Source organism: Lissotriton helveticus, chromosome 5_1 (assembly GCF_964261635.1).
Source record: "Lissotriton helveticus chromosome 5_1, aLisHel1.1, whole genome shotgun sequence".
NCBI classification, from domain to species: domain Eukaryota; kingdom Metazoa; phylum Chordata; class Amphibia; order Caudata; family Salamandridae; genus Lissotriton; species Lissotriton helveticus.
This window is the reverse complement of record NC_136065.1, coordinates 365,379,435-365,396,567: the sequence shown is the minus strand read 5'-3', so window position 1 is coordinate 365,396,567 and position 17,133 is coordinate 365,379,435. Positions and strand designations below refer to the sequence as shown.

Genomic DNA, 17,133 nt, shown 5'->3' with positions numbered 1-17,133 from the left:
TGTCAAGTCTTGAGGCCGCATGCGCATGATGGGGAAAGCGCTGCGGCAGCACAGAGACTCGGGACACCAGAGTTACTTTCCGCGTGGTCCGGACTGCCTCACCGGCCACGCCATCTTTATTTTATAGTCCTACCGCGTGACGTAGCTACGCCCGCGTATGCGCATGCCTGGGTGCGCGACTAACTAGACTGCTAACCTGCAGTCTTGAACATTACATTCCTTTCAACTTTTATTTAAACAAAATAAAATACATCAGTCATTTGGGCGGTATGATAACAAGAGAAAAGGATACTGGGCCTTTCGGCCGGTTACCAGTCTGGTGGGTGGAAAAGTCTGTGATCAGCCTATGGCAAAGTCCGCCAGTCGTGAAGACGGGGCCGGGTTTCTTCTCAGGCCATACCCAGCTGCTTCTCCTCGGGGGAGTGCCTTCCGTGGGGTCTCCAGAGGTGGCTCCCGGGCACCCCGGGGATTATCTGGGGACCGGGGGCTGCTGATTCTCGGCGTCTCAGTGGCAGGGGGGCTCGCCGCCGAGTCTTCATGCGGGGTTGGACTCTCGCCTCCTCTGGGACTGCTTGTTTCCTCAGGCGATTGGGTGGTTCTTGCTCTGGTTCTTGGCATTGGGGCTCCGGGGAGTTTGGGGAAGCTTTCTTGAAGAAGGAGATGTTGCGTGTGACCACTTCCGTCCCTCGTTGAGCCGTCACCATGGTGCCGGTGCGGCGCACGACTGTCCATGGTCGAGGTTCAAATGGGAGTCTGAATTTGCTCCCTGGATATCTGTCCTTGACGTATACTTGATCTCTCTCACGGATTGACGGTTCTTTGGCCCTGCGTCGGAAGCTGGCATTGTTATTTGACCTTTTCCGGTTGGATAGAGTCTTTCGTGGGTCTGCGCTGTTCGGAGTCCAGGTACGGTGGTTGGGAATTGTATCTCTGACTATCCTCCCCATTGTAGAGGGCCCTGGTGCGGCTTCCGTGGTGCGATGTGGTGTAAGCCGATATTCCCTCAGGAATGTGTATATTGCTCTCTCCAAGGGGGTCTCCTCTGCATGGGCGATTCGAATTACTTTGTTCAGGGTGCGCATGAATCGCTCGACCTCCCCGTTGGCTTGAGGCCAGCAGGGGGTCACCTTCCGGTGGTGGATTCCCCACTCCTTGAGATACTCTGCAAACTCCTGTCTCTGAAAGGGGGGTCCGTTGTCCGTCTTGACACACTCGAAAATGCCATGCGTGGCGATCACTTTCTCAAACTTCGCAATTACTTCCTTGGCAGTGAGCGTCGTCACGATTTCTACTTCTGGATATTTGGTAAAATCATCTATGATGACAAGCATGTACCTTCCATCTGGGAGGTGTCCGAAGTCCGCACTTACGCGTTCCCATGGTGTCTGCGGGTTGTCTTCTGTGATGACCGGGGGTGGATGTTCAGGTTGCCCCGCGGCCTGGCACCATTGGCACTCTCTGACGGCTTGTTCTACTCTTGTATCCATGTCCGGGAGCCACACTTTTGCACGGAGTCTGCTCTTGGTTTTCACTATCCCCTGGTGCCCGCGGTGAGCTAGCTCTATTGCTTGCTGGGCTAAGCTTTGAGGCATCACGATCTGTGGTCCTCTCAGTAAGCACCCTTGGCTGTCCACTGACAGTTCTTCTTTCACCCTCAGAAAGGCTTCTAGGGACCTTCTCGCCTGTGGTGTCCTCTTGCTGAGCGATGCTTGGATAGCTCTCCAGTCATTTGCTTGTACGGCGCCCACCACTAGTTGAAGGACTTCATCGCTGTGAGTTGCTTCAATGATCATGTCCATGCTCATTGGTAGGGGTCTTGACCTTTCCAGCACGACTTTCACATATTCCTCAGTTTCCTCTGCATCCTCCATTTCTCCGCTGGTTGCCGCTCGGGGATGTCTCGAGAGGTAATCCACTGGGTTTGTCGCTCCCGGCCTGTATTCTAGCTGGTAGTCGTATTCTTGCAGCTGTAGGATCCATTTCTCTATTCGGGGCGGTGGCTTGGACACTGACCCTCGGAATAGTGGGATTAGAGGCTTGTGTTCTGTGGAGACTGTAAACGGGTGTCCGTATACGTAGAAGTGAAAATGCCTGCAGGCCCAATGGATCGCAATCGCCTCTATCTCTCTATCTGAGAGTATCGTTGTTCTGTTTCGGTCAGTGACCGACTGGCGTAGGCAATGGGTGCCCACTCGTCTTCTCCTTGGCGTTGTGTCAGCACGGCTCCTAGGCCCTAAGGGCTGGCATCCACGGCTATGTTGGTAGGCTTTGCCGGGTCAAAGTACGATAAAGTCTTATCTGCCGACAGCGCGGCTTTGGTGTCTCGGAAGGCGGTGTCTTGTTCCTCTCCCCACTGCCAGGGGGTGGTGGACTTGGTGAGTTCCCGGAGGGGCCTGGTGAGGTATGATAGGTCCGGGATGATTCTTCCGCAAAAGTTTACCATGCCCAGGAAACTTCGTACCTCTGACATGTTGGAGGGGGCTGGGGCTGCTTGCACATCTCTCACCTTGTCTGGGTCGGGTGCGATCCCTTGGTCGGAGAAAGTGTAGCCAAAGAAACTGATTTTGTTTTGGAGGAATTGGCATTTCTCACGGTGCAGGGTCAGGCCTGAGTCTTTGATTCTCCGCAGCACGCTTCTCAGTCTTTGGTGGTGTTCTTCGACAGAGTTCGCGTATATGAGCAGATCATCGCTGACGTTTAAAACTCCTGGCAGCCCGCTTAGAACCTCTCTGATGGTGTTCTGAAAAACCTCCGCCGCACTGGAGATGCCGAAGTTGAGACGTCGATATCGCCTGAGGCCAACGTGGGTGGAGAAAGTGGTTATGTATCGGGAGTCCGGGTGAAGGGGCAGCTGGTGATAGCCAGATCGGAGATCCATCTTGGAGAACCACTTAGCTCCGTTCAATTCTCCTAGAATATCATCAATGGTGGGGGTTAAATGCCGTTCCCTCTTGACTGCGGCGTTGGGCAGGCGCATGTCCACACAGATGCGGACCTGGCCTGGTTGTTTGGGCTTGCGCGCCACCACGATTGGAGACACCCACGGGGTGGGCCCACTGACTTTTTCAATGATGCCTTGGCGTTCGAGGGCCTCCAGCTCTTCCTCCACTTTTTTCCTTAGGTGGAATGCTATTCTTCGATGCCTGAGGGCAACCGGTTGAATGGATTGATCGATGTGGAGTGACACCTCCTTTCCTTTGAGGCATCCTATGCCCCGGAACGTGTCTTCGAATTCTTCCAGTATCGAGTCGAGCTCCTCTTCTAATACTGCCATTGTGAATGATATTAGGTGGAGTTCCTCGGCTGCCTGTCCGCTGATGAGCATGCCACTGCCCTCTTTGGTGACGTACACCGAATTGGGGTCTTCTGTCCGTATGCGAACACCCGGATCTTTGCTGTTTTCAGGGTCGGCTTTTCTCGCAGTTGGTTATATACGTTCGCTGCCATGAGCTCGATCGAGGCTCCCGTGTTGATCGTGGCTCTTACTTCCTGTTGGTGTATTCTTCTGCGACACTTCGGAAGACGCCTTTTCTTCCTCAGCAGTTGGTCAATGGCGAATACGTAGTAGACCGGGTAGTCGTTGGAATCATCATCCATATCTTCACTGTCTGGGCTCTCTCTGATGGCGTGTGCTGCCTCATTCTTCAACTTCGTGGATCTGCATACCGCTGCGAAATGGTTCATCCGTCCACACGAGCTGCATTTTCTCCCGCGCGCTGGGCAATCTTGAGCGCGGTGGGGCATTCCTCCGCAGTATCCACATTCTTTGCGCCTTTCCGGCGGCCTCTTTCCTCCAGGTTGGCGTGACTTCGGCCAGACGACATTGACCTGTTCGGCCGTGTTGACTTGTTCTGCTTTGACAGGTCTGTGTAGGGCTGCCTCCATGTGCGACGCTCTCGCTTGCGACAGTTCTTTGGAGCGGCCCAGCTTCAGGATTTCTACCAGTGGCTTGCCGTCTTCTTGGAGGATCTTCACTCTTAGGTTTGACGAGTAGCACCCTTGTATTATTTGACCTCGTACCTCCTCTTGCTCATCACGAAACCCACAGGTGCTAGCGAGTTCTTTAAGCCTTCCATGGAATGCGTCAAGCGATTCTTCCGCCTCCTGTCTGGCTTGCCTGAATATGAACCGTTCATAATCTTTGCTGGCCATAGGTTTGAAATGTGCATTGAGCGCATTGAGGAGTGTGACGTAGGTGTGTGGCGTAGCCTCCACTAGGGTTTTGTAAATCCTGTGGATATCCTTCCCACCCAGGTGATGAAGCAGCGCCCTGCGGCGTTCCCTCGCAGTGCCTGCACCCTCGAAGTAGAACTGCAGGCGCTCTGTCCAGTCCTTCCAGCGCGGCACCAGGGAAGCAGGGGCGCCGTCCACTACAAACGGCTCTATGGGGGGAATGGCCGCCATGTTGGCACGTGGAGTGGCCTAATGCGTGGCTGGGGCGATGTCGCCGCTGTCCTTGCCTGTCGTGGTGCAGCCGCGGCTATGCCTCGCCGACGGTCAACCTAGCCGAGTGCATGTAGCCAGCCCGGCGATTCTAGGGCCTCACGCTGTGTCAATGACTCGCTCCTGTGGTCGTTTAATGACCGAGGGCTGCAGCCGCTGGTTGTGGGCACCGGGCGGCGCTCTCACCACTGTACTTCGGACTGGGGCGTCGCATTCCGCCCCACGGGGTACGCTACGCCTGCCGGCGGCCTACCCGTTCCACGGATCCACCCGCGGGGGTCGCTGTCTGCGAACGCCGTCATCAGCCTGCTCCAGGATCAGGGGTGGGTCGCTCGGCCCGGGCCTGCTGTGTTCGGGAGGCGGGGTCGCCGGTCGAGCTCAGGCGCACCTCATGGGTCTTTTTAGGCCCTCGCCGCCATTGTCAAGTCTCGAGGCCGCATGCGCATGATGGGGAAAGCGCTGCGGCAGCACAGAGACTCGGAACACCAGAGTTACTTTCCGCGTGGTCCGGACTGCCTCACCGGCCACGCCCTCTTTATTTTATAGTCCTACCGCGTGACGTAGCTACGCCCGCGTATGCGCACGCCTGGGTGCGCGACTAACTAGACTGCTAACCTGCAGTCTTGAACATTACATCTGTCTGTGTGCATGTATGCGTCGTTGGGGTTGTCAGACACACTGCACTGCTGGAAGGGGAGGCCCAGAGGACGGTCTGTGCTGGACGCCCGGATGCACCACCGAGCCCCCACCCCGTGGAGCTATGACCGGCAGCTCCAGCTTTGCACTCTGCCGGGGCAGATGCACAGTCCCAGGGCACAGCACAGCTCTGTGACTAGTTCAGCAGTGTCCGGTGAAATAATATCGCGGCAACGCGAAAGATCAGCAGTGTCCAGCGGTATGTAAACAATTAAAATAAGATGCGCATATAGGGAGTGCTGTCTGTTATTGTGTGAGCCTCAACTTTTCGATGGGAAAGCAAAACATACCGGAGAGAGAAAGGAGTTTTAATGTGGCGAAAACTCCATGTTGAAAAAAGCTTAGCAGTATAATGAAAAATAACAAAAGCATTCAAATATTTAAACACTTTATAGCATTCAGCCTGAACAGATGGGGATACAATTAATTATAATTCACCCATAGCTGTCTGTGCATTTTTCATGGTCCTTAAATATTGTTTTCGTAAGGATTTCAAATAAGGCCAGACAAACAGTGAATGATGCGGTCTCTGTATCCCAATGTCACAATTCATTCAAACACTCATTATTATAACACCCTGCCGTTTGCTGGTCAATTCTGCTTCTAACTCCCACGGCATAAATCGCTTGTGTTCTAGCAGATAAACAAAACACCGCTGCATTCTGTCTGGCTCCTGCACTCCGGTAATATACGTAAAGTATGTCATCCCAGCACAGTGCAACCTGTCACTCTCAAGTTTGGCGATCTTTGCTGCTTTTTTAATCGCCAATTCCACTTACACAAATAAGGCACAGTTCAACATTTACAGTACATTAACAGTGACACTCTGTAGCCCACACCACAATTCATTACAGAATGTGAAGCCAGTTACAGCGTTATGCTACGCGCTAGTTAATACCACCTCCAAACTCAAGCCAGGAACTGGGCAGCAATCTTTTGTGATAAAAAGGCCCAAAGGCATTCCCCCTGCGATGTTTAAATAGACCATCAGGAGTACACTGTGAGCCAAAGATAATTCAAGGAAAACGCGCGCGCCACTGCAAGCATTGGGATCTCTTGTCTTTATGGGGCCATGTATTTGAAACACATGGCCCCATAAAGATAAGAAACCTTTTGCGACAGGAGCAAAGCAGACAAGCCAGTCCAAGTGGGCCGTCTGAAAAAGCCAAAAGTACACGACATAAAAATCTCTTTTCCAATGGCTGGCCACTGTTTAGCATAAATGGTGATGCCAGCCAATGGGAAAGAGGGCCGGAGCTTGAAGCCCTTTACTGAAAGTCCTCCAAAACATTAAATCCCACAGAGCGAGCTGCGCATGTGCGCAGCCACGCAAGCCGAGACCTAAAAAAAACATTAGATAGAGACATTATCCTGGTTCATTGTTTCAGGGAAGAGTCAGAAGATAAGTTGAGACCGAAAACTTCTGAGAAGAAAAATAACTTGCAAACATTTGTGCCCAACACTAGGTGACAGGATTGTATAGAGCAAATGACTTCCTACAAGACATATTACAATGTGTTTCTTTATTTCTTGAGTGTATTTTTGTTTTGGCTAACTGCTGAAATATTTAACACAGGCCGATTCGGTTCAATCCGTGACTGTTGCAACATTTTAATAAGAAAGAAATGAGGTAGATAAATATTAGGTAGGCCTCTCCCTATGTGAATAGCTCAGTTCTGATGAGATCTGTACATTAAAGATAGGGCCGAAACGTCAACCACACATTCTGATCCACTCACTAAGGAGAGCCATTAGAATATTCGAGGATTCTGATGCAATTTTTCTAACTAGGCAACCTCATATGTATCAGTGATTTTATCTCCAGTAATACTTACACCAGATAAGAGCACCGCACCGCCTACTCTATGAATAACGTGGTTTGTAGTACTCTCTTTTGAGAATTGAAACCTATTCGGAATAGGAGCCATACCCCTCACCTAATACTTATTTACTGCATTTCTTGCTTACTGAACTGCTTATGTATAATGCTTGAACAGTCATGAATTGAGCCAAATCTGCATGAGAAAGAGATGGGTACCTTAAATTCAGAAGGAATCCCAAGGAACTGTTGTCAGATTAATCTTAGTTGCTCACCCTGGTCCTAGGCAGATATATTAGTTTGTCATTGTTTATATATACACTATCCTAATTAACACAGGAACGTCTGAGGAAAGTGTCCTGCTTTAGCCAGGCAATCTGGCACAGAAATTCAGAACATGTGCTTCTCAGGAACTAAACGGTTCAATCAGAAAATAGGGTTCCCCTTTAATGCCTGACAAGGACAAGCCATAGCATGCTGTGTGCCTCCCACCCCTTGACAGAGTGTAATTGAAGCACCCCTTTTACCAGTCACTTTTCGCTGATTTGACTAAAATCTGCATTGTACCTCACCTTAACTAGGAAGTAACACTGAAATAAAAAAATCATCCCTGTCCCCCAATGCATATCAGGAACTGTTCATTGTCAACTATTTGCACCTATTGCTATTCATGTTCTGTATTGTGCCCTCACCTCCTCGTACAGCTCTTGACAGGCACGCAGGGAATCCTCGATAGGGGTTTCATGGTCAGGCATGTGCAAATAGAGGAGATCCACGCTGGAGGTCTGCAGGCGCTTCAGAGATGTCTCGAACTGTGAGCGCACACTCTCTGGCTTCAACGTCCTTCCCTCCAATGGAGTCACCTTGGTTGCTATTTTCACTAAAAAAGGATCAAGAAATAATAGGGATTATTTGCATTGTATTGTCATTGGCAAAATCCAACTGTGGGTATAATACAAGCGGGAGAGCCGGTCCCAAAAATCAAGAACTTTACTCAAGATATGGGTAGCAAAAACAATTGTGCGAATGCACCCTGCAGGAGGCTTCATGTTAATCCCTTCGGTGCTCATGACGGAGCGGTTCCGTCATGAGCCACGGTGGGCATGTGCTCATGATGGAACTGCTCTGTCATGGCACCCACTCATGTGGTAAGCGCTGGCCCTCCCCCCCATGGGCAGCCCATCTCATCCCCACAAAGGGGGATGACAGCAGAAGAGTTCCCGTGCCACCCCCCCCCCAGGTAATCCCATGACGTAAGCGTGCGCCGACATCATCAGGAGCAGCTGGACGCACTGGAAGCCATTTGTTTCCAGGCGTCCAGCAGGAAACAGGTAAGTGAGGGGGCGAATTGGGATGCATTGAGGCATGGGGGAGAGGAAAGAGTTTTTCCTCTCCCCTGATGTCTCAATGTAGAGCATTCCTGCTGCACAATCGCGCACTGCATCGTATTCGTGCAGCAGCAATGCCCCCACTAGGCACCAGGGATTTATTTTTTATTTAAAGGAATCAGCCCCTTGGGCAAGGGTCGCTTTCTCAAGCGGCACATTACTTTTTAGACTTTTCTGCGCCCCCCACCCCCTGGGAGCAGATCAGCTGTTTTTTTTTGCCTTTCTGCCCTCAGGGGCAGAAAAGCCCACTAGAGCCAGGGGGCCTCATTTATGAGAAGTGACGCATCTCTGCGTGAAAGCAGCGATTCGTCACTTCTCAGTGCGCCCTCATTGTGACATGATTGATGCGTCATATTTACAGTATGATGCATCATGTCGCAAGGAGTTAGAGATACGTCAGTATTTCTTACGTATCTGTACGGCGCAAAATTGACGCATTGCTGGAGTGTGTCACAAAAGTGACGCAACTCCTGCAACGTGTCCTTTCACATGGGGCAAGCCCCATGTGAAAAGGCCAGCGTCAGTCTTACACCTGCTGTGAGGCAGGCATAAGATATTGACGCATTTGCGTCCTAGAAGTGGCGCAGTGAAATCTTATAGATTTCACTGCGTCACTTCTATGACCCTTTCTTGCGTCAGAACGCCCCCCTGCATACATTATACCTGGCGCAGGTATAATGTGGCGCAGGGGTTTACAAAGTGACGCATCTACCTAGATCCGTCACTGTGTAAATATGGTGCAACAAGGCAAATTTTTTGCGCCGCTGGTGCGTCACAAAAAGTGACAAACTGGCGGCGTAAAAGTGTCGCACGGCCTCATAAATAAGGCCCCGGGAGTTAAAGAAATTTACAATGGACACGACCCCTTGGGGAAGCATTGCTTCCAGGGGGCAAATATTTTTTATATGTGTATTCTGCCCCCCCTCCCCTCCCCCGGAGGCAGATCAGCCTGTTTTTTTGGCCTTAAAAACCCACTAGACACCAGGGACGTTTTTTAAAATAAAAATGGAAGCAACCCCTTGGGCAATGGTCGCTTCAAGGGGCAGATGTTTTTTGTATGTTTATTCTGCTCCCCTGGGGACAGTGTTGAAATGTAAAATCGGAATTCTCTTATTTTTTAATTAAGCGCTGCCTCATCCATTTTTTTCACGCCACCCTTGCCCTGCTTTCAGCCAGGCTCTATCCTTGACACCGTACCTGCATAAACAGTGGTAAAAAATCTAGATTGGGACATTGTAGGCTGCTTAAACATGCAAAGTCAACCTTGGAAACGGACATGCAAAGACAACCTTGGAAACGGACACCCAATGAATTTAAATTTGGTGACAATTAAAAAAGGAGCAGTTTAAAACAGGAGGGACAAAATAATCTATTTTAAGGAAACTGCGAAAGTAGGGTGTACCAGTAAGATTACGGAATACTCTTTAGATAACAAGGTATAGAGTATCCATTTAAAGAATAGGGGCTATTTTTGAAACATTATGTAAATAATGTAGTCAATTTTTCACTTTTCCAATTTCTACTTTCGTTTTGAGATTTATATATATTGTGTGATAACTTTGTATATATTGCTTTTTTAGATTTAAAGAACCCAAAAGAATTGTATTTTTGTTTGAAAAAGAAATGTGGAAAGTAAAAGAATAAATATACAAAAAAAGATATGAGTGAATAAAACACATTATACAAAGAATATATATTATCTTTGGATTGGTTTCTTTAGGGTTCAGGATGTAAATGAAATATATAACTGAGTTGATTTATTTCTGAAAAATTATGTAAGGTCAGATGGGTAATTGATAGACCTATTTGTAATAAGTATTTATACATATTGGTCCCATAGCATAATTTTTTGTTATTGAAGTAAACATGCAAAGTCAGCACAAAAGAACAGCTGGAAATCTGCTTGAGGGTTTTCAGGTAACGGTTAATCCTCAAGTAACATCTACTCAGATAGCAAATCTTGTTATTCAGTCTTAGGACGTAGCAATTGCACAAGACACTGAGGTTGTCGTTTCTTGCCTTACCTCATTTGTGTGTTTTTCCCAAAAGCTCTATTTACCTCTGGGTGTCCCTTGTTTGTGATCTCTTGCTATAAAAACCCATGTAACCATCGTTCAGTGAGTACTAGCACCATAGAGTACTCCTTGAGTATCTCTATGGTGCTAGTCGGACTTAGTCCCATTCATGAATGCTTAATAAATGACCTATGGTTTGTACTTCGCTCCACTGTTGATACCTCCTTACTTGTTAAGAACCCATGGACAAAGTGGTGACCATGTACCGGTGGATTATTAATAATCCACTTCCACAGCAGATCAGCCCTTTTTTTGGCCTTTCTGCCCCCAGGGTGGAGGGGGGGCAGGAAACCCCACTAGACACCAGGGAGTTTATTTCAAGTAAAATGGAAGCGACCCCTTGAGCAAGGGTCGCTTCTAGGGGGCTGATGCATTGTGAATGTTTTTTCTGCACCCCTACCACCCTACTAGGCAACAGGGATTTATTTCTTTTGCAAGGGGGCACATTTCTGTCTGCTGATCTGGGGGACAGATCGGCCTGGCAGTCAACCCTTGGGCAAGATCACCCCCCCCCCCATTTTTCTCAGCCCTATTTGAAGGCCCATCTGGCAGATTGACCATTTGGGTAGTGACATACAGGCAGATGCATCAAAGAAAATACCGGGAGCAAACGGCCAGATTCTCAGAATCTGGCCGTTTGCTCCCGGTATTTTTGCATTTGGGATGCATCATCCCAAATGCAGAAATCGCAATTTAAGGAATCTCTAAATAGCGATTCCTTAAATGCAATGCATGAAACCCAAAAAAATAGTGAATTTGCTAATAGGGGGAGCAAATTACCATGAAGTGGAACTTCGTGGTAATTTGCTAAAACTTTGAAAAATGCACTTTTGTGCATTTTTCAAAGTTACATGTTGCGCACACACATGCCCTTAGGGCATGTGTGTGTGTAACATTTGTGCACAGGTCCATTTCAGGGGTGCAACAGGGTGTCCTTTGGACACCCTGGCACCCTTGAAATAGCTGAACATTAGCGATTCGGTAATAGCTAATCGCTAATAAGGAATGGCTTTCCCATTCATTCCTATGGGCCTTTAGGCCCATAGGAATGAATGGGAAAGCCATTCCTTAATAGCAATTAGCTATTACCAAATCGCTAATAAGGAATCTGTAGGAATCGCTATTAACATTGCGATTCCTACATGCATCCCCTTTTGCTAGTCTTTAATAGCGATTCCTTAAAATTCGCTATTAAGGACTCGCAAAACATAACTTTGATGCATCTGCCAGATAGCGTGTTATAATATTAATTGTTTTATTTCTTGTGAAATGCAATTGTAATGCTTTTTTTATCCCTTTTTGTTCTAGTTCAATGCTTTTGCCCTTTAGACTGTTCCAGGTAGCGATTTCGTTACTGGTGGTTCTGCTGTTTGTGTAGTTGCAAGTGTTTGGTAAGAGACTTTTTTTGTACAATGTACATGAGTTTCATTTCCCTGCATGAATGTGTTTTTTGCAAATGGTGTAATAATAGCAGTATGTTTGGCTTCTGTTTTTTCTGCTTTTTCTGTTCTAAATCTTTTCGCATTTGTGCTTTATGTGTATTTTGTTGTCTTGTGAGTAATTGTTTTTGTTTTTTTCTTTCTAGTGGGATATCGTTGGTCTTTTGTGGTGTCTCTGCAGAGAAGGTGGTGGTGAGTGTAACTGTCTCTTGCAAGTGAATCGTATAGTTTTTGAGTATATAGATCTTTGTGATAAAGGCACACTTTTTTTACTTACTTATTTTGCACAGTGATGGTTGTTGTTGACTTGTTTGTACAGTCTCCTTTCTTAGTAAGGACAATGGCTAGTCACCGGATTACTGCTCATCAGGTTTTTGGTATGATTTTTGAGTCTTCCTCTGACCATGGTTCAGAGACTGACTCTGCATCTGAGCCAGTGGAGGGAGTGGAAGATTCAGACAGGGAGTTTTCTGTCCACAAGGAATCATCAGATGATGAAGCTATTCTCAGTGCGGATGAAGCTACTCTTAGTGCGGAAGAAGTGCCTGTTTTATGGTTTAAATCTTTTCATTGAGTTTTATCAACAGACAGTACGTTCGGTGTTGCAAAAGCTGTATCGCAGCCATAGTACACGTTTAACACAGGTCACAGCTAGGTAACTGGAACATGGGTATTACTTTCCGATCGCTTGTGGATTAGAGAGCCGTAGGAGGCGGAGATACCTTGGACAGGTGATTTCACTGAACTCAGAGGAAAGAAGGGACAAAAAGGGTTTCCAGAGCTCATTAAACGTGGATCCCTTCCCCGCAATTGTCAAAGTCAGGTTCTTCATTCCCAGGACATGCCACAGACGGTATAGCCAATCTGTGAAAGTAGGGAGTTGAGAGGGGCACCAGTGTGTTAGTATGTTTTGTACTGCAGAACCCAGCGCTATCGCTATCAGTCGGCCTCGGCGGGATTTGAGCGGGTAAGTAAAGGGGTTTGAGAGGCCCAGAAGGACATAAGCCAGAAAGCACAGTATTTGTGTGTCTAAATGTTTGTCTACCTCGTCCAGTACCTGAGTCCAGTATGTCTGGATATGGGAATAGTCCCACAACAGGTGTACTAAGGTGCCCACTTTCCCGCAACCCGCCAGCAGTCCGCTACCTGAGTGGGATCTATTGAGTGGATCCATTCTGGAGTATAATACCAATAGGTGACTAATTTGGTAAGGGTTTCGGTCAGCCCCATATGATACGCAGAGTGGCGGGCTCTATGATATACCCCCTCCCATTCTTTGTGGCTGAGTGTTCTACCCAGTTCCCTTTCCAATCTCGCGCGGCAAGCATTGTACAGGTGCGCATTTCCGGCTCGTAGCATTTTATATAAGTCTGAAATAAGTTTCTTGTCGGAGGTGCGGGTGACAAGCTACTTCTCATAAGTGGAGAGGTGTCTACTGGCAAATGGTTTCACCTGGGTGTGGAGGGCCCAGTGTTGAATCTGACAGTACTAGAGCCTTTCGGTTTCAGGGAGACCCGTAATCCAATTTGAGCTGTTGGAAAGGTATAATCCTGTCTACATCGAAGAGGTGGCCTAGAGAGCGACATTCAGAGGATCTCCACCGAGTGAATACTGCCGTGTCCATGCCCGGTTGAAAGTCAGGGTTCTCAAGCAATGGTGTAAGTGGCGAGGGAAAGGTGATGAGATTGTGTTTGATGTTGGTATGGTCCCACGTTTCGAGAGTGACCCGGGTAATATGGGACGAATATGGGTTGGGTGGTCTGTGTACTCTCCGGAGGAAGGGGATTCCCTGTAGCGGTCTGGCGGCCACTGCTTGGTCCTGAAATAATTAGTGCTTCTCCGACTCTAGCTGGCTCCCCTCAACCAAATGGCACAGTTGAGTCGCTTGGAAATAAAGGTGGAAATCAGGAATACCGAGACCCCTCTTTTCCGGCAGAAGCATCGTCGATGCCTGCTTCATTCATGGTTTGCAACCGTTCCATATAAATTGTGCATGTTTGGATTGAGTCTGTTTTATCCACCCCTGTGGGGGTTGAAGAGGTAAGGTTTGGAACAGGTATAAGATCTGAGGGAGGATGGACATTTTAACTGCCACTATTTTAGAGTGCCAGGAGAGTGAGTAGTGCTTTTATTGGGTCAGTTCCTTACGGATTGTCTGCCACAACCATGCGTAATTGATGGCTACCGTGCCCCATATCGAGGGAGCTAATTGGATTCCCAGGTAGGGAATTGTCAACTGCCCATTGAATGGGATGGAGGCCCTGGAAATGCGTGCGGGTAGAGGATGCAAGGGAGAGGTCGAGTGCAATCGATTTATCCATGTTCACTTTAAACCCAGATGCAAGTGCGAAGATTTCTAGTTCTGCAAGGCATGCTGGGAGTGCGAGGAGTGGGTTTGATAATGAGATCAGGACGTCGTCAGCATACAGGCTGACCATGTGGATATAGCCTCCGAATTTAATTCCGGTGATCGCTGGATGATGACAGAAGCGATGTTTGAGACATGAAATAGCTGCGATGACCTCCTCTATTCTGATGTCGCTGTCCAGGTGATCTGCCTGGTCTTTCGTCAGGGTTGGCAAGACGTCGGATTCGATAAAGGCAGCTCCAGCCGTGATAGACAGTGGAGAGCTGGCATAGAGGCAGGCGTAAAAGTCCCGGAACGCCTCAGCGATCTTCGAATCCTCTGAGACTCGCCGCCCATCTCCCCGTTTAATCTCCCGGACCCCCTGCTTCTGATGGGTCTCTCGCAGTTTATGGGCAAGGAGGCGACCACATCTGTCTCCTCGCGTGTAGTATGCATGTCGCAGTCGGAGGGCTGCAAACTCCGCTCTATGCTGATCCAGCGCTGTAAGTTGTTGTTGCACAGCTTTAAGTTGGCGCCAGCCCCAAGGTGCCCCTGTCCGCTGGTGCATTTGTTCTAGTTCTTTCGTTTTCTGAGTGAGATAATCTCTCTTACGTCTGCGCTCTACATTGTCAGCTGCTGAGATGGCCACGAGTTCCCCGCGTATAACCGCTTTAAATGCAGCCCACTGAGTGGAGAGGGAGGTGTCGTTATTAGCGTTATGGGAGAGGTAGTCTTTTATGGTCTACTACTGCAGCGCAATGTAGGAGGGTGTCTCGGAGGCGCCAAAATCGAGAGGGTCGCTGCATGGGGGGAGAGTAAAGGTTGCGATGACCGGTGCATGGTCGGATAAAGAGGCTACTCCTATCTCTACGTCTGTTGCTATCGCGTGCAGAGGTGTAGATGCCAGCAGATAATCTAGTATAGCATATGTTTTGTGCGCATTAGAATAGTAAGAATATTCACGGCTATGGGGGTGGAAGCAGCGCCACAGGTCGTTGAGGCCTAATTTGTGCAGTCGGGTCAAACTTGATGCAAGAATAATGAGCCTGTTTGGTTAGTGCATGGACATGATCTGTCTGCATTGTTATCAAAGACTACGTTCAAGCTGCCCCCCAAAAGGATCCTGCATTCTGTTGTGGCCATCGCTTCGGTGAGCAGTGTGTGCAGAAACTTTTCCTGTCCTTCGTTAGGGGTCTATACGGAGCCTATGTTAAATTTTAAAGCCCCCAGAGCAAAACAATAGGTTAGGAGCCGTCCTTTGATTTCGGCTTCCTTATAGAGGATCCCCCCCTGGAACCGCTGGGCGACTAATATGGCTACATCAGCCGATTTGGTGAGACCTGAGGAAAACAGCTGGGTCGGGAACCTATGGGACTTGAGGTGGTAGCAATCTTTCGATAAATGCGTTTCTTAGAGTAGGCATATGTCCGCATTAGTATTTTCTAGACAGGACAGGACTGCTTTACGTTTAACAGGATTGTTAAGTCCCCGCACATTCAGGGTGAGTATTCTAAGTGTGGTGGGAGTAATTTAGCCAAGTGAGGATGGGCGGGCAATGCGCGGAGTCCGGAATCTATTGCCGTGCAGATATTGGGCGGGTGTGGTACCGAAAAGCTCTCTTTATGTGAATCTGTGCTACAAGTTAAAAAGGGTGGACAAGGAACCCCAAAACCCCTAAAAACAATCACCCCGAACAAATATCTATTTGAAGTCCTTCTGCAAGGAGCAGAAATAAGGAAAGAAAATAAGAAAAGTTGTGTCGAAGTCCATCATCCTCAGATGATCAAATGAGAATTACCATGGGGTTCATATTGTGGCCAAGGGTTTCCCTCCACCCCCCCGCCAGCAGCCCACTACGAAGAGGGACCCATCAGGAAGACCAATAGGTCATGTGGGTATCAGCCTGACTGTGTCTTTGCTTATTCCGAGGGCAGAGTCTCGAGGGCTGCTTTCTGTCATTGTGAGATTTCAGCGGGGTTTGGTCATTTAGTTTGGCGCCGCCGGCCCTGCTGCCTCCATTGTGGTTTTGTATCTTCCGCGCCAAGAGTAGGGCCGTCGTCTCCACTCTCTTCTGCAGGGGGTCCACTCCGAGCAGGCGGCAGGCCTCTCAGAGGGAGCGCAGCTGGAAATGTTTGCCATCCATGCGGAAAACCAGATGAAACGAATGACCCCAGCGATAGGAAATGTTGCGTTGTCGGAGGTGCGCTGTGATGGGTTTGAAGGTTCTCCTTTTTGGTTCTCGCTGGCAATGCATCCGCAAGGATGCATGTGTCCAGCTGGAGTGGTATAGTTATCTGTTACGGGGGAAGGACGGACAAGCTTTTGCCTGGATTTGTGTGCGCGAACGCGCACGTCGCGTCCCGCGCCGTACACATGCGCGCGCATACAGACAAACACTCGCTCACACACACACCCCCTCCCCCACAGTCACACACACGCACTCCAAGACACATACACACACACGCACGCACACATACACAGCCCCCCCTCACCCCCCGCACGCGCGCGCGCCCAGGCCGGCACCGTGCACATCCCCTGTCCCACTTTCACTGCAGTCAGCCTCTCGCGCGCGCATGCATGCACACAGACACACACAAGGCGCACACGCACTTACACAGACACGCAGGCACCCAGACAGTCACACACACACACGCATATACACAGACTCCAAGACACATACACACACGCACGCACGCTCTCACCGGCAGCAGGACTCTTCCTTCCTTCTTCGGCACCGGGGCGCAGGGTAGGCTCCTGCCTGCTCCGGTGCTCCAAACAATCGCGGCTCTTCTGTGGGAGGCGGGGTAGGCTCCCGCCTTCCTACTTCCTGTTTCCTGTTGTCCCGCCCGGCCTGCCTGACTTCCTGGTCGCAGGCCGGCGGCGCGACTTCAGCACGCGCTTAAGCAGCCTGTGTGTTGACTCTTAA

General features: G+C 49.1%; 1 protein-coding gene across 1 annotated transcript in view; it reads right to left on the bottom strand.

Annotated features, from left to right (window-relative positions):
- Nucleotides 1-17,133, bottom strand: part of LOC144754563 (aflatoxin B1 aldehyde reductase member 2-like) — a 302,692-nt gene that overhangs the window by 219,695 nt on the left and 65,864 nt on the right. The window contains exon 3 of the mRNA XM_078642496.1: nucleotides 7,651-7,838. Within this exon, the coding sequence (XP_078498622.1) occupies nucleotides 7,651-7,838 (188 nt within the window). The remainder of the gene's footprint in view (nucleotides 1-7,650; nucleotides 7,839-17,133) is intronic.